The sequence below is a fragment of the Bombina bombina genome, chromosome 4 (genome assembly GCF_027579735.1).
Source record: "Bombina bombina isolate aBomBom1 chromosome 4, aBomBom1.pri, whole genome shotgun sequence".
Lineage (NCBI taxonomy): Eukaryota > Metazoa > Chordata > Amphibia > Anura > Bombinatoridae > Bombina > Bombina bombina.
Genome location: NC_069502.1, coordinates 1,235,893,444 through 1,235,921,080, shown reverse-complemented (window position 1 = coordinate 1,235,921,080; position 27,637 = coordinate 1,235,893,444). Strand labels below are relative to the sequence as shown.

At 50.7% G+C, this 27,637-nt stretch overlaps 1 protein-coding gene across 1 annotated transcript in view; it reads left to right on the top strand.

The window, feature by feature from the left end:
• KLHDC3 (kelch domain containing 3) overlaps positions 1–27,332 on the top strand; it is a 97,710-nt gene extending 70,378 nt beyond the window's left edge. Inside the window, exon 10 of the mRNA XM_053712786.1 lies at positions 26,957–27,332. Within this exon, the coding sequence (XP_053568761.1) occupies positions 26,957–27,023 (67 nt within the window). The 3' untranslated portion in view covers positions 27,024–27,332. The remainder of the gene's footprint in view (positions 1–26,956) is intronic.
• The last annotated feature ends 305 nt before the right edge of the window (positions 27,333–27,637 follow it).

The following is a 27,637-nucleotide window of genomic DNA, read 5'->3' as shown; positions in this document are numbered from 1 at the left end:
AACAAGGTTTTATATTGCAACCCCTTGCATGCATTGCGCCGATCACGGCTGCAGCGGCATTCTGGATTGAGTCTCTGGAAGAGAACATTGGTTCAGCTACTCTGGACGACATTACGGACAGGCTTAGAGTCCTTAAACTAGCTAATTCATTCATTTCGGAGGCCGTAGTACATCTTACTAAACTTACGGCGAAGAATTCAGGATTCGCCATTCAGGCACGCAGGGCGCTGTGGCTAAAATCCTGGTCAGCTGATGTTACTTCTAAGTCTAAATTGCTTAATATACCTTTCAAAGGGCAGACCTTATTCGGGCCCGGGTTGAAAGAGATTATCGCTGACATTACAGGAGGTAAAGGCCATGCCCTGCCTCAGGACAAAGCCAAAGTTAAGGCTAGACAGTCTAATTTTCGTTCCTTTCGTAATTTCAAAGCAGGAGCAGCATCAACTTCCTCTGCACCAAAACAGGAAGGAGCTGTTGCTCGCTACAGACAAGGCTGGAAACCTAACCAGTCCTGGAACAAGGGCAAGCAGGCCAGGAAACCTGCTGCTGCCCCTAAAACAGCATGAATTGAGGGCCCCCGATCCGGGATCGGATCTAGTGGGGGGCAGACTTTCTCTCTTCGCCCAGGCTTGGGCAAGAGATGTCCAGGATCCCTGGGCGCTAGAGATAATATCTCAGGGATACCTTCTGGACTTCAAATACTCTCCTCCAAGAGAGAGATTTCATCTGTCAAGATTGTCAACAATCCAGACAAAGAAAGAGGCGTTTCTACGCTGCGTACAAGAGCTCTTGTTAATGGGAGTAATCTATCCAGTTCCACGATCGGAACAGGGACAGGGGTTTTACTCAAATCTGTTTGTGGTTCCCAAAAAAGAGGGAACTTTCAGACCAATCCTGGACTTAAAGATCCTAAACAAATTCCTAAGAGTTCCATCGTTCAAGATGGAGACTATTCGGACAATTTTACCTATGATCCAAGAGGGTCAGTACATGACCACTGTAGATTTAAAATATGCTTACCTTCACATACCGATTCACAAAGATCATTATCGGTACCTAAGGTTTGCCTTCCTAGACAGGCATTACCAGTTTGTGGCTCTTCCATTCGGATTGGCTACAGCTCCAAGAATCTTCACAAAGGTTCTGGGTGCTCTTCTGGCGGTACTAAGACCGCGGGGAATCTCGGTAGCTCCATACCTAGACGACATTCTGATACAAGCTTCAAGCTTTCAAACTGCCAAGTCTCATACAGAGTTAGTGCTGGCATTTCTAAGGTCACATGGATGGAAGGTGAACGAAAAGAAAAGTTCACTCGTTCCACTCACAAGAGTTCCCTTCCTGGGGACTCTTATAGATTCGGTAGAAATGAAGATTTACCTGACAGAGGACAGGCTAACAAGACTTCAAAGTGCTTGCCGCACCCTACATTCCATTCAACACCCGTCAGTGGCTCAATGCATGGAGGTAATCGGCTTAATGGTAGCGGCAATGGACATAGTACCCTTTGCACGCTTACACCTCAGACCACTGCAACTGTGCATGCTAAGTCAGTGGAATGGGGATTACTCAGACTTATCCCCTTCTCTGAATCTGGATCAAGAGACCAGAAATTCTCTTCTATGGTGGCTTTCTCGGCCACATCTGTCCAGGGGGATGCCATTCAGCAGACCAGACTGGACAATTGTAACTACAGACGCCAGCCTTCTAGGTTGGGGTGCCGTCTGGAATTCTCTGAAGGCTCAGGGACAATGGAGTCAGGAGGAGAGTCTCCTGCCAATAAACATTCTGGAATTGAGAGCAGTTCTCAATGCCCTCCTGGCTTGGCCCCAGTTGACAACTCGGGGGTTCATCAGGTTTCAGTCGGACAACATCACGACTGTAGCTTACATCAACCATCAGGGAGGGACAAGAAGCTCCCTAGCTATGATGGAAGTATCAAAGATAATTCTCTGGGCAGAGTCTCACTCTTGCCACCTGTCAGCAATCCACATCCCGGGAGTGGAGAACTGGGAGGCGGATTTCTTAAGTCGTCAGACTTTTCATCCGGGGGAGTGGGAACTTCATCCGGAGGTCTTTGCCCAAATACTGCGACGTTGGAGCAAACCAGAGATAGATCTCATGGCGTCTCGACAGAACGCCAAGCTTCCTCGTTACGGGTCCAGATCCAGGGATCCAGGAGCAGTCCTGATAGATGCTCTGACAGCACCTTGGGACTTCAGGATGGCTTACGTGTTTCCACCCTTCCCGTTGCTTCCTCGATTGATTGCCAGAATCAAACAAGAGAGAGCATCAGTGATTCTAATAGCACCTGCGTGGCCACGCAGGACTTGGTATGCAGACCTGGTGGACATGTCATCCTGTCCACCTTGGTCTCTACCTCTGAAACAGGACCTTCTGATACAGGGTCCCTTCAAACATCTAAATCTAACTTCTCTGAAGCTGACTGCTTGGAAATTGAACGCTTGATTTTATCAAGACGTGGGTTTTCTGAGTCAGTTATTGATACCTTAATACAGGCTAGGAAACCTGTTACCAGAAAGATTTACCATAAGATATGGCGTAAATACCTATATTGGTGTGAATCCAAAGGTTACTCTTGGAGTAAGGTTAGGATTCCTAGGATATTGTCTTTTCTACAAGAAGGTTTAGAAAAGGGTTTATCTGCTAGTTCATTAAAGGGACAGATCTCAGCTCTGTCCATTCTGTTACACAAACGTCTGTCAGAAGTTCCTGACGTCCAGGCTTTTTGTCAGGCTTTGACCAGGATTAAGCCTGTGTTTAAAACTGTTGCTCCACCATGGAGTTTAAACCTTGTTCTTAATGTTTTACAGGGCGTTCCGTTTGAACCCCTTCATTCCATTGATATAAAGTTGTTATCTTGGAAAGTTCTATTTTTAATGGCTATTTCCTCGGCTCGAAGAGTCTCTGAATTATCAGCCTTACATTGTGATTCTCCTTATTTGATTTTTCATTCGGATAAGGTAGTCCTGCGTACTAAACCTGGGTTCTTACCTAAGGTAGTTACTAACAGGAATATCAATCAAGAGATTGTTGTTCCTTCTTTATGCCCAAATCCTTCTTCAAAGAAGGAACGTCTACTGCACAACCTGGATGTAGTCCGTGCTCTAAAATTTTACTTACAGGCAACTAAGGAATTTCGACAAACGTCTTCTCTGTTTGTCATTTACTCTGGGCAGAGGAGAGGTCAAAGAGCTTCCGCTACCTCTCTTTCTTTTTGGCTTCGTAGCATAATTCGTTTAGCTTATGAGACTGCTGGACAGCAGCCTCCTGAAAGAATTACAGCTCATTCTACTAGAGCTGTGGCTTCCACTTGGGCCTTCAAGAATGAGGCCTCTGTTGAACAGATTTGCAAGGCTGCAACTTGGTCTTCGCTTCATACTTTTTCCAAATTTTACAAATTTGACACTTTTGCTTCATCGGAGGCTATTTTTGGGAGAAAGGTTCTTCAGGCAGTGGTTCCTTCTGTATAAAGAGCCTGCCTATCCCTCCCGTCATCCGTGTACTTTTGCTTTGGTATTGGTATCCCAGAAGTAATGATGACCCGTGGACTGATCACACTTAACAGAAGAAAACATAATTTATGCTTACCTGATAAATTCCTTTCTTCTGTAGTGTGATCAGTCCACGGCCCGCCCTGTTTTTAAGGCAGGTAAATATTTTTTAATTTATACTCCAGTCACCACTTCACCCTTGGCTTTTCCTTTCTCGTTGGTCCTTGGTCGAATGACTGGGAGTGACGTAGAGGGGAGGAGCTATATGCAGCTCTGCTGGGTGAATCCTCTTGCACTTCCTGTTGGGGAGGAGTAATATCCCAGAAGTAATGATGACCCGTGGACTGATCACACTACAGAAGAAAGGAATTTATCAGGTAAGCATAAATTATGTTTTTATTCTTCTATCAAGAGTTTGTTATTTTAAAATAGTGCTGGTATGTACTATTTACTCTGAAACAGAAAAGAGAAGAAGATTTCTGTTTGTAAGAGGAAGATGATTTTAGCAACCGTTACTAAAATCGATGGCTGTTTCCACACAGGACTGTTGAGAGGAATTAACTTCAGTTGGGGGAAACAGTGGGCAGACTTTTGCTGCTTGAGGTATGACACATTTCTAACAAGACTTGGTAATGCTGGAAGCTGTCATTTTCCCTATGGGATCCGGTAAGCCATTTTCTTAATTTTCAATATAAGAATAAAGGGCTTCACAAGGGCTTTAAAGACTGGTAGACATTTTTCTGGGCCAAAACGATTACTATATAAGCATATTTAATGGTTTATAACTTTGGAGAGTTATTTTAATCTTGGCAATTTTGTTAAAAAAACGGCAGGCACTGTATTGGACCCCTTTTTCACTGGGGGCCTTTTCTAGTCATAGGCAGAGCCTCATTTTCGCGCCACTAATGCGCAGTTGTTTTTGAGAAGCAAGGCATGCAGATGCATGTGTGAGAAGCTCAGGTCCACTGAAAAAGCTTATTGAAGGCGTCATTTGGTATCGTATTCCCCTCTGGGCTTGGTTGGGTCTCAGCAAAGCAGATACCAGGGACTGTATAGGGGTTAAATATAAAAACGGCTCCGGTTCCGTTATTTTAAGAGTTAAAGCTTTCAAATTTGGTGTGCAATACTTTTAAGGCTTTATGACACTGTGGTGAAATTTTGGTGAATTTTGAACATTTCCTTCATACTTTTGCGTATATTCAGTAAAAAAGTGTGTTCAGTTTAAAATTTAAAGAGACAGTAACGGTTTTATTTTAAAACGTTTTTTGTGCTTTGTTATCAAGTTTATGCCTATTAACATGTCTGAACTATCAGATAGACGATGTTCTGTATGTTCGGAAGCCAAGGTTCCTCTCCATTTAAATATATGTGATGAATGTGTCAAACAAAGTAGGGACAATGATGCCACTGATAATAATGTTGCCCAAAATGATTCCTTAAGTGAGGGGAGTAAGCATGGTACTGCATCATCTCCTTCTATGTCTACACCAGTCTTGCCCACTCAGGAGGTCCCTAGTGAATCTAGTGCGCCAATCCTCCTTACTATGCAACAATTAACGGCTGTAATGGATAATTCTATTAAAAACATTTTAGCCAAAATGCCCACTTATCAGCGAAAGCGCGACTGCTCTGTTTTAGATACTGAAGAGCATGAGGACGCTGATGATAATGGTTCTGAAATGCCCCTACACCAGTCTGAAGGGGCTAGGGAGGTTTTGTCTGAGGGAGAAATTTCAGATTCAGGAAAAATTTCTCAACAAGCTGAACCTGACGTTATTACATTTAAATTTAAATTGGAACATCTCCGCGCTCTGCTTAAGGAGGTGTTATCTACTCTGGATGATTGTGACAATTTGGTCATTCCAGAGAAATTATGTAAGATGGACAGGTTCCTAGAGGTCCCGGTGCCCCCCGAAGCTTTTCCTATACCCAAGCGGGTGGCGGACATTGTAAATAAAGAATGGGAAAGGCCCGGCATACCTTTCGTCCCTCCCCCCATATTTAAAAAATTGTTTCCTATGGTCGACCCTAGAAAGGACTTATGGCAGACTGTCCCCAAGGTCGAGGGAGCGGTTTCTACTTTAAACAAACGCACCACTATACCCATAGAAGATAGTTGTGCTTTCAAAGATCCTATGGATAAAAAATTAGAGGGTTTGCTTAAAAAGATGTTTGTTCAGCAAGGTTACCTTCTACAACCAATTTCATGCATTGTTCCTGTCACAACAGCAGCGTGTTTCTGGTTCGAGGAACTAGAAAAGTCGCTCAATCAAGCATCCTCTTATGAGGAGGTTATGGACAGAGTTCAAGCACTTAAGTTGGCTTAAAAGCATCATCAGATTGGCTTATGAGACTGCCGGACGGCAGCCTCCTGAAAGAATCACAGCTAATTCCACTAGGGCTGTGGCTTCCACATGGGCCTTCAAGAACGAGGCTTCTGTTGATCAGATATGTAAGGCAGCGACTTGGTCTTCACTGCACACTTTTACCAAATTTTACAAATTTGATACTTTTGCTTCTTCTGAGGCTATTTTTGGGAGAAAGGTTTTGCAAGCCGTGGTGCCTTCCATCTAGGTGACCTGATTTGCTCCCTCCCATCATCCGTGTCCTAAAGCTTTGGTATTGGTTCCCACAAGTAAGGATGACGCCGTGGACCGGACACACCTATGTTGGAGAAAACAGAATTTATGTTTACCTGATAAATTACTTTCTCCAACGGTGTGTCCGGTCCACGGCCCGCCCTGGTTTTTTAATCAGGTCTGATGATTTAATTTCTCTAACTACAGTCACCACGGTATCATATGATTTCTCCTATGCAAATATTCCTCCTTTACGTCGGTCGAATGACTGGGGAAGGCGGAGCCTAGGAGGGATCATGTGACCAGCTTTGCTGGGCTCTTTGCCATTTCCTGTTGGGGAAGAGAATATCCCACAAGTAAGGATGACGCCGTGGACCGGACACACCGTTGGAGAAAGTAATTTATCAGGTAAACATAAATTCTGTTTTTCATTTAACTGCATGTAATAGACACTGCTATAAAGACTAATATGCACAGATGCTGATCTAGAAATCCAGTATAAAACATAAATTATGCTTACCTGATAATTTCATTTCCATCAAGGGGAGGAGAGTCCACGGCTTCATTCATTACTGTTGGGAATTATGAACCTGGCCACCAGGAGGAGGCAAAGACACCCCAGCCATAGGCTTAAATGCCTCCCCCACTCCCCTCATCCCCCAGTCATTCTGCCGAGGGAACAAGGAACAGTAGGAGAAACCTCAGGGTATAAATGGTGCCAGAAGATAAAATACATTTAGGTCCGCCCATCGGAGATATGGGCGGTAGCTGTGGACTGTCCTCCCCTCGATGGAAATTAAATTATCAAGTAAGCATAATTTATGTTTTCCATCTAAAGGGGAGGAGAGTCCACGGCTTCATTCATTACTGTTGGGAACATATACCCAATCTCTAGAGGACACTGAATGAATCCGGGAGGGAAAAGGCAGACCCTAATCTGAGGGCACCACAGCCTGCACAACCTCTCCCCCAAAAACAGCTTCCGCAGAAACAAAGACATCAAATTTGTAAAACTTTGTAAAAGTGTGTAAGGAGGACCAGGTAGCCGCCTTACAAATCTGCTCCATAGAAGCCTCATTCTTGAAGGCCCAAGACGAAGCCACAGCTCTAGTTGAATGAGCCGTGATCCTCTGAGGAGGCTTATGTCCCGCTGTCTCATAGGCCAAGCGAATCAAGCTCCTCAACCAAAAGGACAAAGAAGTAGAAGAGGCTTTCTGCCCCTTGCACTTCCCAGAATATACCACAAAAAGAGATGTAGACTGTCTGAAATCCTTGGTAGCCTGAAGATAGAACTTCAGGGCCTGAACCACATCCAGGTTATGAAGTAACCTCTCCTTAGAAGAAGAAGGGTTAGGACATAAAGAAGGAACAACTATTTCCTGATTGATGTTACGGTTAGACACCACCTTGGGAAGAAACCCCAAACCGGTGCGAAGAACAGCCTTATCCGCATGAAAAACCAGATAAGGAGGGTCACATTGCAAGACAGCCAGTTCAGATACTCTGCACGCCGATGCAATGGCCAACAGGAAGAGAACCTTCCAGGACAGAATCTTAATGTCAATTGAGTGCATAGGCTCAAACGGAACCCTCTGCAATACCTTAAGGACCAAGTTTAAGCTCCATGGAGGAGTAGACTGTCTAAAGACAGGCCTGATTCTAGACAGAGCCTGAACAAAAGATTGGCTGTCAGGGAGCTTAGCGAGTCTCCTATGCCAAAAGACTGATAATGCTGAAATCTGTCCCTTTAATGAACTGGCGGCAAGACCCTTCTCCAAACCCTTTTGGAGAAAAGACAGAATCCTGTATACCTTAACCTTATGCCAAGGATATCCATGCTTCTCACACCAGGACAAGTAAGTCCTCCACACCTTATGGTAGATGAGACGAGTGACTGGCTTCCTTGCCTGAATGAGCGTAATAATCAAACTTTCAGAAAAGCCTCTCTTGGCCAAGACTAGGTGTTCAATTTCCACGCAGTCAGCCTCAGAAAATCAAGATTTTGATGTTGAAAAGGACCAGCAGATCCCTGCGACAGGGTAACCTCCATGGCGGAGATGACATCCCCACCAGATCCGCAAACCACGTCCTCTGCGGCCACGATGGAGCAAAGAGAATGGTCGAAGCTCGCTCCTGTTTGATCTGTGCCACTACACGAGGTAGAAGTGGTAACGGTGGAAAAATGTAAGCTAGGCTGTACTCCCAAGGCACCGCCAAGGCATCTATCAGCTCTGCTTAGGGATCCCTGGACCTTAACCCATATTGTGGTAGCTTGCAATTGAATCTGGACACCATGAGAACTATCTCTGCAAACACTTCGGGGTGGAGAGACCATTCCCCTGGATGGAAGGATTGCCTGCTGAGAAAATCTGCTTCCCAGTTGTCCACAGCAGAGTCCGAGCATCTATGGATATCTGCTGTGATAGCTCTGAATGATCGCCGTTCCACTGTCTCAACATGCACAATTGAAGAGGTCTGAGATGGAACCTGGCGAATGGAATGACATTTATGCTGGAAACCATGAGTCCAATCACCTCCATACACTGAGCCACCGATGGGGGCTTAAGGAGAACTGAAGGGCAAGACATGAGTACGCAATCTTCCTGCGTCGATGATCTGTGAGAAATATTTTCATGGACATAGAGTCTATTATCGTGCCCAGGAACTCCACCCTGGGAACCAGGGGACTTTTTCCTGAGTTGATCTTCCAACCGTAAGATTGGAGCAAAAGAAGAAGAACCCTCAAATGATCCTCTGCGAGACTGAGCGACGGCGCCTGGACTAGGATGTCGTCCAGATAGGGCGCCACAGCAATGCCTCTGGCTCTAGCCACTGCAAGCAGTGCCCCCAGAACCTTTGTGAAGACTCTCAGCGCCGTCGATGGAACACTCAGAAACTTGTTTAAACACTTTAGGTCCAGAATCGGGCGCAACGTGCCCTCCTTCTTTGAACCACAAAAAGATTTGAATAGTACCCTAGACCCCTTTCTGCTTGGGATACTGGTACGATATCGCAGAGAGAGGAGAGATCCTTACACACTCTAGAAAGGCCTCTCTCTTTTCTGGTCTTGAAGACAGGTTTGACAGGAGGAATCTGCCCCTGGGCAGATGGGATCTGAACCCTATCCTGTAACCCTGGGCGACAACCTCCAGAACCCAAGGGCCCTGAACGTCCTGTAACCAGGCTTCTGAGAAGAGAGATAATCTGCCCCCTACTTTGTCCGGAGGCCGCCCCTTCATGCTGATTTTGTCTTGGCAGGCTTCTTGCTCTGCTTAGACTTGTTCCAAGAATGAGCCGTTTTCCAAGTACCCTTGGACTGGGTCGCTTTCACGGTGGGCTGCTTGCGCCGGGCCTTGTCCGCACGAAAGGGACAAAAAGTAGATCCTTTAGGCTTAGCCTTCTTATCCTGCGGTAGGAAAGCTCACTTGCCTCCCGTAACCGTGGATATGATCGAATCCAATCCTGGACCGAACAGAAGACTTTAGCCACAGAGCCATGTGAGCTAAAACAGAAAAACCTGACACCTTAGCGTTCAGGCGAATAATTTGCATATTGGCATCACAGAAGAAAGAATTGGAGATCATCAGCGCCTATCTCGTCGATGGAAGTCTCCCCCTTAACCGTTTCACACAGGTATTCACACCAATATGTTGCAGCTCCGACAACCGCGGCTAAGGCTGCTGCCGGCTGACAAACAAACCTTGTGTGTTGAAACATCTTCCTTAACATGTTTTCCAATTTTTTTATCCATGGGTTCTTTGAACGACGAACCTCCAGAGTAGCAAGCACTTGCTTCAGCAAAAAGCGCAAATTCTCTATCCTAAACCTAAAGTCAGGCTCCTCCGCTTTCGGAGGTTTAGATGACACGGACTCCGACCCAGAAGGGGCCTTTTCCGAAGAGTATTTCCATCGGCCTAGACAACCCCTGTGCCTGGCCGCCATGATATGCCCTACGTTTGCGCTTAGCAGAACGTGGTAAGGCATGGATCACTTTCAATACCGCCGTTTGCAGTTGATCTGCAAAATCTGACCGCCAACGAATCTCTCCCGCAGGAGTAATGGTTGGACCCTGGGGCGCTGCATGTGCAATTGGAGATGAATACAGGGAACGCACCTCATGGGACGGGGAACCCTCAGAGGTGGACGGCTCAGTAGTACTAGACATCCGTTTTACTTTTAGATGTTGTGACTTTATTAAAGCATGTGGAACATAGTTGAGCAGACTGATCTACCAGAACCTCCTCACAATAAACAGAGGAATGAGACCTTGTTAAAGAGGGAGAACCCTCTAACGCGTCAGAGTCCTCCATAGCTTGTGCTGTTATTACGGACTAGATTAACTTACTAAATAGGCACCTTTATAACCTCCAATGGCCAGGGCACTTACCATCTCCTATGACCTGGACTACAGAAGCTTTTTCGTCTCCTGCGCCGCTGATCAACAGAGGAAGAGAGAGAGTGCCTGGCAGGACCACCCCTGCCTAAGGAGAAAACGCGCCCAAAAAAGGGCCGCACAATACTCTCTTAAGTCACCTGAAAGTTCCACACATTGCCTCATCTCGCACATAACGCAACAATGACACAATAAACAATATCATGTATAAACCCCCCTGTTCAATAATCCCCTTTCTAGGAATATTAACCCCTGATTTTTTTAAAGATAAAAGGTGTCACACTGTGATCCTGTCTTCTGTGTTATCATTATGTAATAAAAAATTAAACGATCTTCCCAGAATCTACGCCGTGGAACAGGAACACGGCCCTTCAAGTGTGACAGATAGTAGCGTCGCCTCTGCCATGGACTTGAGTGTAAAGAACAGGCAGCGAAACTCGTCAACGCTGATTGCTTGTGGAGCTGTTAATCTGAGTCGGGATGGTTTCGCAGAAAGACTCCCTGCATCTCCAGACTCTAACTTTCACCCAGGCTCTCACTGAGAGGCTGACAGGACTACTTAAAACTCCAGTCCCAATCCGAAGAGTACTACCCTCCATAAGTCTACTCCGATCTTCGGCACTTCTCTGCCGTCCTCCTGTGACGAAAGGCAAAGAATGACTGGGGGATGAGGGGAGTGGGGGAGGTATTTAAGCCTTTGGCTGGGGCGTCTTTGCCTCTTCCTGGTGGCCAGGTTCTGTATTTCCCAACAGTAATGAATGAAGCCGTGGACTCTGCTCCCATTTAGATGAAAAAACGTTTAAAAACTTACTTAGAAGCTCCCAGTTTAGCACTGTTGAAAAGGTTAACTGGAACACCCATATTCTATAGCAAAACAAAAGCTGACACTTCCCCTTCCTCTGCATATGAAAAGACACAAACAGGAGCAAGCTGGAGTAGGTAGACTTCAGTATTCTCCTAAAACTTTGGGGCTTGGTTAAGAGTCTGAAAATCAGCACAATGCTATTTAAAAAATAAGCAAAACTATACTTTAAATAAAAAAATAAAAAAAAGCTGTATAGGCTATATAAATGGATAATCTACAAAACATGTATGCAAAGAAAAACATGTATGCCTGTGTCTGTCCAACCGTGCGCTGCCTGTGTCTGTCCAACCGTGCACTGCCTGTGTCTGTCCAACCGTGCGCTGCCTGTGTCTGTCCAACCGTGCACTGCCTGTGTCTGTCCAACCGTGCGCTGCCTGTGTCTGTCCAACCGTGCGCTGCCTGTGTCTCTGCAACCGTGCGCTGCCTGTGTCTCTGCAACCGTGCGCTGCCTGTGTCTGTACAACCGTGCGCTGCCTTTGTGTGTGTTACCTGTGTCTGTACAACCATGCGCTGCCTGTGTCTGTACAACCGTGCTCTGCCTGTGTGTTACCTGTGTCTGTACAACCGTGCGCTGCCTTTGTGTGTGTGTTACCTGTGTCTGTACAGCCGTGCACTGCCTGTGTTTGTACAACCGTGCGCTGCTTTTGTGTGTGTTACCTGTGTCTGTACAGCCATGCGCTGCCTGCCTGTGTGTGTGTGTTACCTGTGTCTGTACGGCCGTGCGCTGCCTGTGTGTGTGTTACCTGTGTCTGTACAACCGTGCGCTGCCTGTGTGTGTGTTACCTGCGTCTGTACAACCGTGCGCTGCCTGTGTGTGTGTGTTACCTGTGTCTGTACAACCGTGCGCTGCCTGTGTGTGTTACCTGTGTCTGTACAGCCGTGCGCTGCCTGTGTGTGTGTTACCTGTGTCTGTACAGCAGTGCGCTGGTTGTGTGTGTGTTACCTGTGTCTGTACAGCCGTGCACTGCCAGTGTGTGTTACCTGTGTCTGTACAGCCGTGCGCTGCCTGTGTGTGTTACCTGTGTCTGTACAGCCGTGCGCTGCCTTTGTGTGTGTTACCTGTGTCTGTACAACCGTGCGCTGCCTGTGTCTGTACAACCGTGCGCTGCCTGTGTCTGTACAACCGTGCGCTGCGTGTGTCTGTACAGCCGTGCGCTGCCTGTGTACAAAGGTGCGCTGCCTGTGTCTGTACAGCCGTGCGCTGCCTGTGTGTGTGTGTTACCTGTGTCTGTATAGCCATGCGCTGCCTGTGTGTGTGTTACCTGTGTCTGTACAAACGTGCACTGCCTGTGTCTTTACAGCCGTGCGCTGCCTGTGTGTGTGTTACCTGTGTCTGTACATCCGTGAGCTACCTGTGTGTGTGTTACCTGTGTCTGTACAGCCATGCGCTGCCTGTGTGTGTTACCTATGTCTGTACAGTCATGCGCTGCCTGTGTGTGTTACCTGTGTCTGTACAACCGTGCGCTGCCTGTGTGTGTGTTACCTGTGTCTGTACAACTGTGCGCTGCCAGTGTGTGTTACCTGTGTCTGTACAACTGTGAGCTGCCATTGTGTGTGTTACCTGTGTCTGTACAGCCGTGCGCTGCCTGTGTGTGTGTTACCTGTGTCTGTACAGCCGTGCGCTGCGTGTGTGTGTTACCTGTGTCTGTACAACTGTGCGCTGCCTGTGTGTGTTACCTGTGTCTGTACAGCCGTGCGCTGCCTGTGTGTGTTACCTGTGTCTATACTGCCGTGCGCTGCCTGCCTGTGTGTGTGTGTTACCTGTGTCTGTACAGCCGTGCGCTGCCTGTGTGTGTTACCTGTGTCTGTAGAACTGTGCGCTGCCTGTGTGTTTGTTACCTGTGTCTATACAGTCGTGCGCTGCCTGTGTGTGTGTGTTACCTGTGTCTGTACAGTCGTGTGCTGGTTGTGTGTGTGTTACCTGTGTCTATACAGCCGTGCGCTGCCTGTGTGTGTGTTACCTGTGTCTATACAGTCGTGCGCTGCCTGTGTGTGTGTTACCTGTGTCTATACAGTCGTGCGCTGCCTGTGTGTGTGTTACCTGTGTCTGTACAGCCGTGTGCTGGTTGTGTGTGTGTGTTACCTGTGTCTGTACAACTGTGCGCTGCCTGTGTGTGTTACCTGTGTCTGTACAGCCGTGCGCTGCCTGTGTGTGTTACCTGTGTCTGTACAGCCGTGCGCTGCCTGTGTGTGTTACCTGTGTCTATACTGCGGTGCGCTGCCTGCCGGTGTGTGTGTGTTGCCTGTGTCTGTACAGCCGTGCGCTGCCTGTGTGTGTGTGTTACCTGTGTCTATACAGTTGTGCGCTGCCTGTGTGTGTGTTACCTGTGTCTATACAGTCGTGCGCTGCCTGTGTGTGTGTTACCTGTGTCTATACAGTCGTGCGCTGCCTGTGTGTGCGTTACCTGTGTCTGTACAGCCGTGCGCTGGTTGTGTGTGTGTGTTACATGTGTCTGTACAACTGTGCGCTGCCTGTGTGTGTGTTACCTGTGTCTATACAGTTGTGCGCTGCCTGTGTGTGTGTTACCTGTGTCTGTACAGCCGTGCGCTGCCTGTGTGTGTGTTTCCTGTGTCTGTACAGCCGTGCGCTGCCTTTGTGTGTGTTACCTGTGTCTATACTGCCGTGCGCTGCCTGTGTGTGTGTTACCTGTGTCTGTACAGCCGTGCGCTGCCTGTGTGTGTGTTACCTGTGTCTGTACAACTGTGCGCTGCCTGTGTGTGTGTTTCCTGTGTCTGTACAGCCGTGCGCTGCCTGTGTGTGTGTTACCTGTGTCTATACTGCCGTGCGCTGCCTTTGTGTGTGTTACCTGTGTCTATACTGCCGTGCGCTGCCTGTGTGTGTGTTACCTGTGTCTGTACAGCCGTGCGCTGCCTGTGTGTGTGTTACCTGTGTCTGTACAACTGTGCGCTGCCTGTGTGTGTGTTTCCTGTGTCTGTACAGCCGTGCGCTGCCTGTGTGTGTGTTACCTGTGTCTATACTGCCGTGCGCTGCCTGTGTGTGTGTTACCTGTGTCTGTACAGCCGTGCGCTGGTTTTGTGTGTGTTACCGGTGTCTGTACAGCCGTGCGCTGCCTGTGTGTGTGTTACCTGTGTCTGTACCGCCGTGCGCTGGTTGTGTGTGTGTTACCTGTGTCTGTAAAGCCGTGCGCTGGTTGTGTGTGTGTGTTACCTGTGTCTGTACAACCGTGCGCTGCCTGTGTGTGTGTTACCTGTGTCTGTACAACTGTGCGCTGCCTGTGTGTGTTACCTGTGTCTGTACAACTGTGCGCTGCCTGTGTGTGTGTTACCTGTGTCTGTACAACTGTGGGCTGCCTGTGTGTGTGTTACCTGTGTCTGTACAGCCGTGCGCTGCCTGTGTGTGTTACCTGTGTCTGTACAGCCGTGCGCTGCCTGTGTGTGTGTTACCTGTGTCTGTACAACTGTGCGCTGCCTGTGTGTGTGTTACCTGTGTCTGTACAGTTGTACGCTGCCTGTGTGTGTGTTACCTGTGTCTGTACAGCCGTGCACTCCCTGCCTGTGTGTGTGTTACCTGTGTCTATACAGCCGTGTGCTGCCTGTGTGTGTGTTACCTGTGTCTGTACAGCCGTGCGCTGCCTGTGTGTGTGTTACCTGTGTCTGTACAACTGTGCGCTGCCTGTGTGTGTTACCTGTGTCTGTACAACTGTGCGCTGCCTGTGTGTGTGTTACCTGTGTCTATACAACTGTGCGCTGCCTGTGTGTGTGTTTCCTGTGTCTGTACAACCGTGCGCTGCCTGTGTGTGTGTGTTACCTGTGTCTATACAGCCGTGTGCTGCCTGTGTGTGTGTTACCTGTGTCTGTACAGCCGTGCGCTGCCTGTGTGTGTGTTACCTGTGTCTGTACAACTGTGCGCTGCCTGTGTGTGTTACCTGTGTCTGTACAACTGTGCGCTGCCTGTGTGTGTGTTACCTGTGTCTATACAACTGTGCGCTGCCTGTGTGTGTGTTTCCTGTGTCTGTACAACCGTGCGCTGCCTGTGTGTGTGTTACCTGTGTCTGTACAGCCGTGCGCTGCCTGTGTGTTACCTGTGTCTGTACAACCGTGCGCTGCCTGTGTGTGTGTTACCTGTGTCTGTACAGCCGTGCGCTGCCTGTGTGTGTGTTACCTGTGTCTGTACAACTGTGCGCTGCCTGTGTGTGTGTTACCTGTGTCTGTACGGCCGTGCGCTGCCTGTGTGTGTGTTACCTGTGTCTATACTGCCGTGCGCTACCTGCCTGTGTGTGTGTGTTACCTGTGTCTGTACAGCCGTGCGCTGCCTGTGTGTGTGTTACCTGTGTCTGTACAGCCGTGCGCTGCCTGCCTGTGTGTGTGTGTTACCTGTGTCTGTACGGCCGTGCGCTGCCTGTGTGTGTGTTACCTGTGTCTATACTGCCGTGCGCTACCTGCCTGTGTGTGTGTGTTACCTGTGTCTGTACAACTGTGTGCTGCCTGCGTGTGTGTTTCCTGTGTCTGTACAACTGTGCGCTGCCTGTGTGTGTGTTACATGTGTCTGTACAACTGTGCGCTGCCTGTGTGTGTTACCTGTGTCTGTACAACTGTGCGCTGCCTGTGTGTGTGTTACCTGTGTCTGTACAACTGTGGGCTGCCTGTGTGTGTGTTACCTGTGTCTGTACAACTGTGCGCTGCCTGTGTGTGTGTTACCTGTGTCTCTACAGCAGTGCGCTGCCTGTGTGTGTGTTACCTGTGTCTGTACAACCGTGCGCTGCCTGTGTGTGTATTACCTGTGTCTGTACAGCCTTGCGCTGCCTGTGTGTGTGTTACCTGTGTCTGTACAACTGTGCGCTGCCTGTGTGTGTGTTACCTGTGTCTCTACAGCAGTGCGCTGCCTGTGTGTGTGTTACCTGTGTCTGTACAGCCGTGCACTCCCTGCCTGTGTGTGTGTTTCCTGTGTCTGTACAACTGTGCGCTGCCAGTGTGTGTTACCTGTGTCTGTACAGCCGTGCGCTGCCTGTGAGTGTGTTACCTGTGTCTGTACAACTGTGCGCTGCCTGTGTGTGTGTTACCTGTGTCTGTACAGTTGTACGCTGCCTGTGTGTGTGTTACCTGTGTCTGTACAGCCGTGCACTCCCTGCCTGTGTGTGTGTTACCTGTGTCTGTACAGCCGTGCGCTGCCTGTGTGTGTGTTACCTGTGTCTGTACAGCCGTGCGCTGCCTGTGTGTGTGTTACCTGTGTCTGTACAGCCGTGCGCTGCCTGTGTGTGTGTTACCTGTGTCTGTACAACTGTGCGCTGCCTGTGTGTGTGTTACCTGTGTCTGTACAGCCGTGCGCTGCCTGTGTGTGTGTTACTTGTGTCTGTACAGCCGTGTGCTAGTTGTGTGTGTGTGTTACCTGTGTCTGTACAACTGTGCGCTGCCTGTGTGTGTGTTTCCTGTGTCTGTACAGCCGTGCGCTGCCTGTGTGTGTGTTACCTGTGTCTGTACAGCCGTGCGCTGCCTGTGTGTGTGTTACCTGTGTCTGTACAGCCGTGCGCTGCCTGTGTGTGTGTTACTTGTGTCTGTACAGCCGTGTGCTAGTTGTGTGTGTGTGTTACCTGTGTCTGTACAACTGTGCGCTGCCTGTGTGTGTGTTTCCTGTGTCTGTACAGCCGTGCGCTGCCTGTGTGTGTGTTACCTGTGTCTGTACAGCCGTGCGCTGCCTGTGTGTGTGTTACCTGTGTCTGTACAACCGTGCGCTGCCTGTGTGTGTGTTACCTGTGTCTGTACAGCCGTGCGCTGGTTGTGTGTGTGTTACCTGTGTCTATACAGCCGTGCGCTGCCTGTGTGTGTGTTACCTGTGTCTGTACAGCCGTGCGCTGCCTGTGTGTGTGTGTGTGTTACCTGTGTCTGTACAGCCGTGCGCTGCCTGTGTGTGTGTTACCTGTGTCTGTACAGCCGTGCGCTGGTTGTGTGTGTGTTACCTGTGTCTGTACAACTGTGCGCTGCCTGTGTGTGTGTTACCTGTGTCTGTACAGCCGTGCGCTGCCTGTGTGTGTGTGTGTTACCTGTGTCTATACAGCCGTGCGCTGCCTGTGTGTGTGTTACCTGTGTCTGTACAGCCGTGCGCTGCCTGTGTGTGTGTTACCTGTGTCTGGACAGCCGTGCGCTGCCTGTGTGTGTGTGTTACCTGTGTCTATACAGCCGTGCGCTGCCTGTGTGTGTGTTACCTGTGTCTGTACAGCCGTGCGCTGCCTGTGTGTGTTACCTGTGTCTGTACAGCCGTGCGCTGCCTGTGTGTGTGTTACCTGTGTCTATACAGCCGTGCGCTGCCTGTGTGTGTGTTACCTGTGTCTGTACAACTGTGCGCTGCCTGTGTGTGTGTTACCTGTGTCTGTACAGCCGTGCGCTGCCTGTGTGTGTGTTACCTGTGTCTGTACAGCCGTGCGCTGCCTGTGTGTGTTACCTGTGTCTGTACAGCCGTGCGCTGCCTGTGTGTGTTACCTGTGTCTGTACAGCCGTGCGCTGCCTGTGTGTGTGTTACCTGTGTCTGTACAGCCGTGCGCTGCCTGTGTGTGTTACCTGTGTCTTTACAGCCGTGCGCTGCCTGTGTGTGTGTTACCTGTGTCTATACAGCCGTGCGCTGCCTGTGTGTGTGTTACCTGTGTCTGTACAACTGTGCGCTGCCTGTGTGTGTTACCTGTGTCTGTACAGCCGTGCGCTGCCTGTGTGTGTTACCTGTGTCTATACTGCCGTGCGCTGCCTGCCTGTGTGTGTGTTACCTGTGTCTGTACAGCCGTGCGCTGCCTGTGTGTGTGTTACCTGTGTCTGTACAGCCGTGCGCTGCCTGTGTGTGTGTGTTACCTGTGTCTATACAGTTGTGCGCTGCCTGTGTGTGTGTTACCTGTGTCTATACAGTCGTGCGCTGCCTGTGTGTGTGTTACCTGTGTCTATACAGTCGTGCGCTGCCTGTGTGTGTGTTACCTGTATCTATACAGTTGTGCGCTGCCTGTGTGTGTGTGTTACCTGTGTCTGTACAACTGTGCGCTGCCTGTGTGTGTGTTACCTGTGTCTGTACAGCCGTGCGCTGCCTGTGTGTGTGTTACCTGTGTCTGTACAACTGTGCGCTGCCTATGTGTGTGTTACCTGTGTCTGTACAGCCGTGCGCTGGTTGTGTGTGTGTTACCTGTGTCTGTACAGCCGGGCGCTGCCTGTGTGTGTGTTACCTGTGTCTGTACCGCTGTGCGCTGGTTGTGTGTGTGTTACCTGTGTCTGTACAGCCGTGCGCTGGTTGTGTGTGTGTTACCTGTGTCTGTACAGCCGTGCACTCCCTGCCTGTGTGTGTGTTTCCTGTGTCTGTACAACTGTGCGCTGCCAGTGTGTGTTACCTGTGTCTGTACAGCCGTGCGCTGCCTGTGTGTGTGTTACCTGTGTCTGTACAACTGTGCGCTGCCAGTGTGTGTATTACCTGTGTCTGTACAGCCTTGCGCTGCCTGTGTGTGTGTTACCTGTGTCTGTACAACTGTGCGCTGCCTGTGTGTGTGTTACCTGTGTCTCTACAGCAGTGCGCTGCCTGTGTGTGTGTTACCTGTGTCTGTACAGCCGTGCACTCCCTGCCTGTGTGTGTGTTTCCTGTGTCTGTACAACTGTGCGCTGCCAGTGTGTGTTACCTGTGTCTGTACAGCCGTGCGCTGCCTGTGTGTGTGTTACCTGTGTCTGTACAACTGTGCGCTGCCAGTGTGTGTTACCTGTGTCTGTACAACTGTGCGCTGCCAGTGTGTGTTACCTGTGTCTGTACAACTGTGCGCTGCCTGTGTGTGTGTTACCTGTGTCTGTACAGTTGTACGCTGCCTGTGTGTGTGTTACCTGTGTCTGTACAGCCGTGCACTCCCTGCCTGTGTGTGTGTTACCTGTGTCTGTACAGCCGTGCGCTGCCTGTGTGTGTGTTACCTGTGTCTATACAACTGTGCGCTGCCTGTGTGTGTGTTTCCTGTGTCTGTACAACTGTGCGCTGCCTGTGTGTGTGTTACCTGTGTCTCTACAGCAGTGCGCTGCCTGTGTGTGTGTTACCTGTGTCTGTACAACCGTGCGCTGCCTGTGTGTGTGTTACCTGTGTCTGTACAGCCGTGCGCTGCCTGTGTGTGTGTTACCTGTGTCTGTACAACTGTGCGCTGCCTGTGTGTGTGTTACCTGTGTCTGTACGGCCGTGCGCTGCCTGTGTGTGTGTTACCTGTGTCTATACTGCCGTGCGCTGCCTGCCTGTGTGTGTGTGTTACCTGTGTCTGTACAAACGTGCACTGCCTGTGTCTTTACAGCCGTGCGCTGCCTGTGTGTGCGTTACCTGTGTCTGTACAGCCGTGCGCTGGTTGTGTGTGTGTTACCTGTGTCTGTACAGCCATGCGCTGCCTGTGTGTGTTACCTATGTCTGTACAGTCATGCGCTGCCTGTGTGTGTTACCTGTGTCTGTACAACCGTGCGCTGCCTGTGTGTGTTACCTGTGTCTGTACAACTGTGCGCTGCCAGTGTGTGTTACCTGTGTCTGTACAACTGTGAGCTGCCATTGTGTGTGTTACCTGTGTCTGTACAGCCGTGCGCTGCCTGTGTGTGTGTTACCTGTGTCTGTAGAACTGTGCGCTGCCTGTGTGTGTGTTACCTGTGTCTGTACAACTGTGCGCTGCCTGTGTGTGTGTTACCTGTGTCTGTACAACTGTGAGCTGCCTGTGTGTGTGTTACCTGTGTCTGTACAGCCGTGCGCTGCCTATGTGTGTGTTACCTGTGTCTGTACCGCCGTGCGCTGGTTGTGTGTGTGTTACCTGTGTCTGTACAACTGTGCGCTGCCTGTGTGTGTGTTACCTGTGTCTGTACAACTGTGCGCTGCCTGTGTGTGTGTTACCTGTGTCTGTACAGTTGTACGCTGCCTGTGTGTGTTACCTGTGTCTATACAGCCGTGCGCTCCCTGCCTGTGTGTGTGTGTGTGTGTTACCTGTGTCTGTACAGCCGTGCGCTGCCTGTGTGTGTGTTACCTGTGTCTGTACAGCCGTGCGCTGCCTGTGTGTGTGTTTCCTGTGTCTGTACAGCCGTGCGCTGCCTGTGTGTGTGTTACCTGTGTCTGTACAGCCGTGCGCTGCCTGTGTGTGTGTTTCCTGTGTCTGTACAACTGTGCGCTGCCTGTGTGTGTTACCTGTGTCTGTACAACTGTGCGCTGCCTGTGTGTGTGTTTCCTGTGTCTGTACAACTGTGCGCTGCCTGTGTGTGTGTTACCTGTGTCTGTACAACTGTGCGCTGCCTGTGTGTGTTACCTGTGTCTGTACAACTGTGCGCTGCCTGTGTGTGTGTCACCTGTGTCTGTACAACTGTGCGCTGCCTGTGTGTGTGTTACCTGTGTCTATACTGCCGTGCGCTGCCTGTGTGTGTGTTACCTGTGTCTGTACAGCCGTGCGCTGGTTGTGTGTGTGTTACCTGTGTCTGTACAGCCATGCGCTGCCTGTGTGTGTTACCTATGTCTGTACAGTCATGCGCTGCCTGTGTGTGTTACCTGTGTCTGTACAACCGTGCGCTGCCTGTGTGTGTGTTACCTGTGTCTGTACAACTGTGCGCTGCCAGTGTGTGTTACCTGTGTCTGTACAACTGTGAGCTGCCATTGTGTGTGTTACCTGTGTCTGTACAGCCGTGCGCTGCCTGTGTGTGTGTTACCTGTGTCTGTACAGCCGTGCGCTGCGTGTGTGTGTGTTACCTGTGTCTGTACAGCCGTGCGCTGCCTGTGTGTGTGTTACCTGTGTCTGTACAGCCGTGCGCTGCCTGTGTGTGTTACCTGTGTCTGTACAGCCGTGCGCTGCCTGTGTGTGTTACCTGTGTCTATACTGCCGTGCGCTGCCTGCCTGTGTGTGTGTGTTACCTGTGTCTGTACAGCCGTGCGCTGCCTGTGTGTGTGTTACCTGTGTCTGTACAACTGTGCGCTGCCTGTGTGTGTGTTACCTGTGTCTATACAGTCGTGCGCTGCCTGTGTGTGTGTGTTACCTGTGTCTATACAGTCGTGCGCTGCCTGTGTGTGTGTTACCTGTGTCTATACAGTCGTGCGCTGCCTGTGTGTGTGTTACCTGTGTCTGTACAGCCGTGCGCTGGTTGTGTGTGTGTGTTACCTGTGTCTGTACAACTGTGCGCTGCCTGTGTGTGTGTTTCCTGTGTCTGTACAGCCGTGCGCTGCCTGTGTGTGTTACCTGTGTCTGTACAACTGTGCGCTGCCTGTGTGTGTGTTTCCTGTGTCTGTACAACTGTGCGCTGCCTGTGTGTGTGTTACCTGTGTCTGTACAGCTGTGCGCTGCCTGTGTGTGTGTGTTACCTGTGTCTGTACAACGGTGCGCTGCCTGTGTGTGTGTTACCTGTGTCTGTACAGCCGTGCGCTGCCTGTGTGTGTGTTATCTTTGTCTGTACAACTGTGCGCTGCCTGTGTGTGTGTTACCTGTGTCTGTACGGCCGTGCGCTGCCTGTGTGTGTGTTACCTGTGTCTATACTGCCGTGCGCTGCCTGCCTGTGTGTGTGTGTGTGTTACCTGTGTCTATACAGCCGTGCGCTGCCTGTGTGTGTGTTACCTGTGTCTGTACAGCCGTGCGCTGCCTGCCTGTGTGTGTGTGTTACCTGTGTCTGTACAGCCGTGTGCTGCCTGTGTGTGTGTTACCTGTGTCTGTAGAACTGTGCGCTGCCTGTGTGTGTGTGTTACCTGTGTCTATACAGTCGTGCGCTGCCTGTGTGTGTTACCTGTGTCTATACAGCCGTGCGCTGCCTGTGTGTGTGTTACCTGTGTCTGTACAACTGTGCCCTGCCTGTGTGTGTGTGTTACCTGTGTCTATACAGCCGTGCGCTGCCTGTGTGTGTGTTACCTGTGTCTGTACAGCCGTGCGCTGCCTGTGTGTGTGTTACCTGTGTCTGTACAGCCGTGCGCTGCCTGTGTGTGTGTTACCTGTGTCTGTACAGCCGTGCGCTGCCTGTGTGTGTGTTACCTGTGTCTGTACAGCCGTGCGCTGGTTGTGTGTGTGTGTTACCTGTGTCTGTACAACTGTGCGCTGCCTGTGTGTGTGTTACCTGTGTCTGTACAGCCGTGCGCTGGTTGTGTGTGTGTTACCTGTGTCTGTACAGCCGTGCGCTGCCTGTGTGTGTGTTACCTGTGTCTGTACCGCCGTGCGCTGGTTGTGTGTGTGTTACCTGTGTCTGTACAACTGTGCGCTGCCTGTGTGTGTGTTACCTGTGTCTGTACAACTGTGCGCTGCCTGTGTGTGTGTTACCTGTGTCTGTACAGTTGTACGCTGCCTGTGTGTGTTACCTGTGTCTGTACAGCCGTGCGCTGCCTGTGTGTGTGTTACCTGTGTCTGTACAACTGTGCGCTGCCTGTGTGTGTGTTACCTGTGTCTGTACAACTGTGCGCTGCCTGTGTGTGTGTTACCTGTGTCTGTACAGTTGTACGCTGCCTGTGTGTGTTACCTGTGTCTGTACAGCCGTGCGCTGCCTGTGTGTGTGTTACCTGTGTCTATACAGCCGTGCGCTGCCTGTGTGTGTGTTACCTGTGTCTGTACAGCAGTGCGCTGCCTGTGTGTGTGTTACCTGTGTCTATACAGCCGTGCGCTGCCTGTGTGTGTGTTACCTGTGTCTGTACAGCCGTGCGCTGCCTGTGTGTGTGTTACCTGTGTCTGTACAACCGTGCGCTGCCTGTGTGTGTGTTACCTGTGTCTGTACAACTGTGCGCTGCCTGTGTGTGTGTTACCTGTGTCTGTACAGCCGTGCGCTGCCTGTGTGTGTGTTACTTGTGTCTGTACAGCCGTGTGCTAGTTGTGTGTGTGTGTTACCTGTGTCTGTACAACTGTGCGCTGCCTGTGTGTGTGTTTCCTGTGTCTGTACAGCCGTGCGCTGCCTGTGTGTGTGTTACCTGTGTCTGTACAGCCGTGCGCTGCCTGTGTGTGTGTTACCTGTGTCTGTACAACCGTGCGCTGCCTGTGTGTGTGTTACCTGTGTCTGTACAGCCGTGCGCTGGTTGTGTGTGTGTTACCTGTGTCTATACAGCCGTGCGCTGCCTGTGTGTGTGTTACCTGTGTCTGTACAGCCGTGCGCTGCCTGTGTGTGTGTGTGTGTGTGTGTTACCTGTGTCTGTACAGCCGTGCGCTGCCTGTGTGTGTGTTACCTGTGTCTGTACAGCCGTGCGCTGGTTGTGTGTGTGTTACCTGTGTCTGTACAACTGTGCGCTGCCTGTGTGTGTGTTACCTGTGTCTGTACAGCCGTGCGCTGCCTGTGTGTGTGTGTGTTACCTGTGTCTATACAGCCGTGCGCTGCCTGTGTGTGTGTTACCTGTGTCTGTACAGCCGTGCGCTGCCTGTGTGTGTGTTACCTGTGTCTGGACAGCCGTGCGCTGCCTGTGTGTGTGTGTTACCTGTGTCTATACAGCCGTGCGCTGCCTGTGTGTGTGTTACCTGTGTCTGTACAGCCGTGCGCTGCCTGTGTGTGTTACCTGTGTCTGTACAGCCGTGCGCTGCCTGTGTGTGTGTTACCTGTGTCTATACAGCCGTGCGCTGCCTGTGTGTGTGTTACCTGTGTCTGTACAACTGTGCGCTGCCTGTGTGTGTGTTACCTGTGTCTGTACAGCCGTGCGCTGCCTGTGTGTGTGTTACCTGTGTCTGTACAGCCGTGCGCTGCCTGTGTGTGTTACCTGTGTCTGTACAGCCGTGCGCTGCCTGTGTGTGTTACCTGTGTCTATACAGCCGTGTGCTGCCTGTGTGTGTGTTACCTGTGTCTGTACAGCCGTGCGCTGCCTGTGTGTGTTACCTGTGTCTTTACAGCCGTGCGCTGCCTGTGTGTGTGTTACCTGTGTCTATACAGCCGTGCGCTGCCTGTGTGTGTGTTACCTGTGTCTGTACAACTGTGCGCTGCCTGTGTGTGTGTTACCTGTGTCTGTACAGCCGTGCGCTGGTTGTGTGTGTGTTACCTGTGTCTGTACAACTGTGTGCTGCCTGTGTGTGTGTTACCTGTGTCTGTACAGCCGTGCGCTGCCTGTGTGTGTGTATGTGTGTTACCTGTGTCTATACAGCCGTGCGCTGCCTGTGTGTGTGTGTTACCTGTGTCTGTACAACTGTGCGCTGCCTGTGTGTGTGTTACCTGTGTCTGTACAGCCGTGCGCTGCCTGTGTGTGTGTTACCTGTGTCTATACAGCCGTGCGCTGCCTGTGTGTGTGTTACCTGTGTCTGTACAACTGTGCGCTGCCTGTGTGTGTTACCTGTGTCTGTACAGCCGTGCGCTGGTTGTGTGTGTGTTACCTGTGTCTGTACAGCCGTGCGCTGCCTGTGTGTTACCTGTGTCTGTACAGCCGTGCGCTGCCTGTGTGTGTTACCTGTGTCTATACAGCCGTGCGCTGCCTGTGTGTGTGTTACCTGTGTCTGTACAGCCGTGCGCTGCCTGTGTGTGTGTTACCTGTGTCTGTACAGCCGTGCGCTGCCTGTGTGTGTGTTACCTGTGTCTGTACAACTGTGCGCTGCCTGTGTGTGTGTTACCTGTGTCTGTACAGCCGTGCGCTGCCTGTGTGTGTGTTACTTGTGTCTGTACAGCTGTGTGCTAGTTGTGTGTGTGTGTTACCTGTGTCTGTACAACTGTGCGCTGCCTGTGTGTGTGTTTCCTGTGTCTGTACAGCCGTGCGCTGCCTGTGTGTGTGTTACCTGTGTCTGTACAGCCGTGCGCTGCCTGTGTGTGTGTTACCTGTGTCTGTACAACCGTGCGCTGCCTGTGTGTGTGTTACCTGTGTCTGTACAGCCGTGCGCTGGTTGTGTGTGTGTTACCTGTGTCTATACAGCCGTGCGCTGCCTGTGTGTGTGTTACCTGTGTCTGTACAGCCGTGCGCTGCCTGTGTGTGTGTGTGTGTGTGTGTTACCTGTGTCTGTACAGCCGTGCGCTGCCTGTGTGTGTGTTACCTGTGTCTGTACAGCCGTGCGCTGGTTGTGTGTGTGTTACCTGTGTCTGTACAACTGTGCGCTGCCTGTGTGTGTGTTACCTGTGTCTGTACAGCCGTGCGCTGCCTGTGTGTGTGTGTGTTACCTGTGTCTATACAGCCGTGCGCTGCCTGTGTGTGTGTTACCTGTGTCTGTACAGCCGTGCGCTGCCTGTGTGTGTGTTACCTGTGTCTGGACAGCCGTGCGCTGCCTGTGTGTGTGTTACCTGTGTCTATACAGCCGTGCGCTGCCTGTGTGTGTGTTACCTGTGTCTGTACAGCCGTGCGCTGCCTGTGTGTGTTACCTGTGTCTGTACAGCCGTGCGCTGCCTGTGTGTGTGTTACCTGTGTCTATACAGCCGTGCGCTGCCTGTGTGTGTGTTACCTGTGTCTGTACAACTGTGCGCTGCCTGTGTGTGTGTTACCTGTGTCTGTACAGCCGTGCGCTGCCTGTGTGTGTGTTACCTGTGTCTGTACAGCCGTGCGCTGCCTGTGTGTGTTACCTGTGTCTGTACAGCCGTGCGCTGCCTGTGTGTGTTACCTGTGTCTGTACAGCCGTGCGCTGCCTGTGTGTGTGTTACCTGTGTCTGTACAGCCGTGCGCTGCCTGTGTGTGTTACCTGTGTCTTTACAGCCGTGCGCTGCCTGTGTGTGTGTTACCTGTGTCTATACAGCCGTGCGCTGCCTGTGTGTGTGTTACCTGTGTCTGTACAACTGTGCGCTGCCTGTGTGTGTTACCTGTGTCTGTACAGCCGTGCGCTGCCTGTGTGTGTGTTACCTGTGTCTGTACAACTGTGTGCTGCCTGTGTGTGTGTTACCTGTGTCTGTACAGCCGTGCGCTGCCTGTGTGTGTGTATGTGTGTTACCTGTGTCTATACAGCCGTGCGCTGCCTGTGTGTGTGTTACCTGTGTCTGTACAACTGTGCGCTGCCTGTGTGTGTGTTACCTGTGTCTGTACAGCCGTGCGCTGCCTGTGTGTGTGTTACCTGTGTCTATACAGCCGTGCGCTGCCTGTGTGTGTGTTACCTGTGTCTGTACAACTGTGCGCTGCCTGTGTGTGTTACCTGTGTCTGTACAGCCGTGCGCTGGTTGTGTGTGTGTTACCTGTGTCTGTACAACTGTGCGCTGCCTGTGTGTGTGTTACCTGTGTCTGTACAGCCGTGCGCTGCCTGTGTGTGTGTTACCTGTGTCTGTACAGCCGTGCGCTGCCTGTGTGTGTTACCTGTGTCTGTACAGCCGTGCGCTGCCTGTGTGTGTGTTACCTGTGTCTATACAGCCGTGCGCTGCTTGTGTGTGTGTTACCCGTGTCTGTACAACTGTGCGCTGCCTGTGTGTGTGTGTGTGTGTTACCTGTGTCTGTACAGCCGTGTGCTGCCTGTGTGTGTGTGTGTTACCTGTGTCTATACAGCCGTGCGCTGCCTGTGTGTGTGTGTGTTACCTGTGTCTATACAGCCGTGCGCTGCCTGTGTGTGTGTGTGTTACCTGTGTCTATACAGCCGTGCGCTGCCTGTGTGTGTGTTACCTGTGTCTATACAGCCGTGTGCTGCCTGTGTGTGTGTTACCTGTGTCTGTACAGCCGTGCGCTGCCTGTGTGTGTGTTACCTGTGTCTGTACAGCCGTGCGCTGCCTGTGTGTGTGTTACCTGTGTCTGTACAGCCGTGCGCTGGTTGTGTTTCTATATTATATTTGCTTTTTCATAAGGTTTTGTCTCCCGCAGATGGGAACTGTCAGCAATGACAACGAACAGTAATATCAGCCGTCCCCTGGTATCCTCACATGGATAGACGAAGCTCTGCAAATGCTCAGCACTGCTGTCCACACGTTGGTTCATTGCAGTCTTGAGATTCCCTCACTTTGGCCCCTACAGGAGCCCACTGACTTGTTCTGCAGAGTCTGATAACTCTCTGTACATTAGAGATTGTACACAAGTGTGTAAGGGTGTATGATGTGTTGGGGGTGTTTTGGGGTATGTGAGATGGTTTATGCTGGGATGGCTGTATGATTGGGCACACCTGACTGTTTATGCCATGCTGGGTATGGGCTGGGTACGTGTGATGGTGTATGCCATGGTAGGTACAATAGATGTGCAGCGTGGTTTTCTTTCATGTAATTAGCAAGAGTCCATGAGCTAGTGACGTATGGGATATACATTCCTACCAGGAGGGGCAAAGTTTCCCAAACCTTAAAATGCCTATAAATACACCCCTCACCACACCCACAATTCAGTTTTACAAACTTTGCCTCCGATGGAGGTGGTGAAGTAAGTTTGTGCTAGATTCTACGTTGATATGCGCTCCGCAGCAAGTTGGAGCCCGGTTTTCCTCTCAGCGTGCAGTGAATGTCAGAGGGATGTGAGGAGAGTATTGCCTATTTGAATGCAGTGATCTCCTTCTAAGGG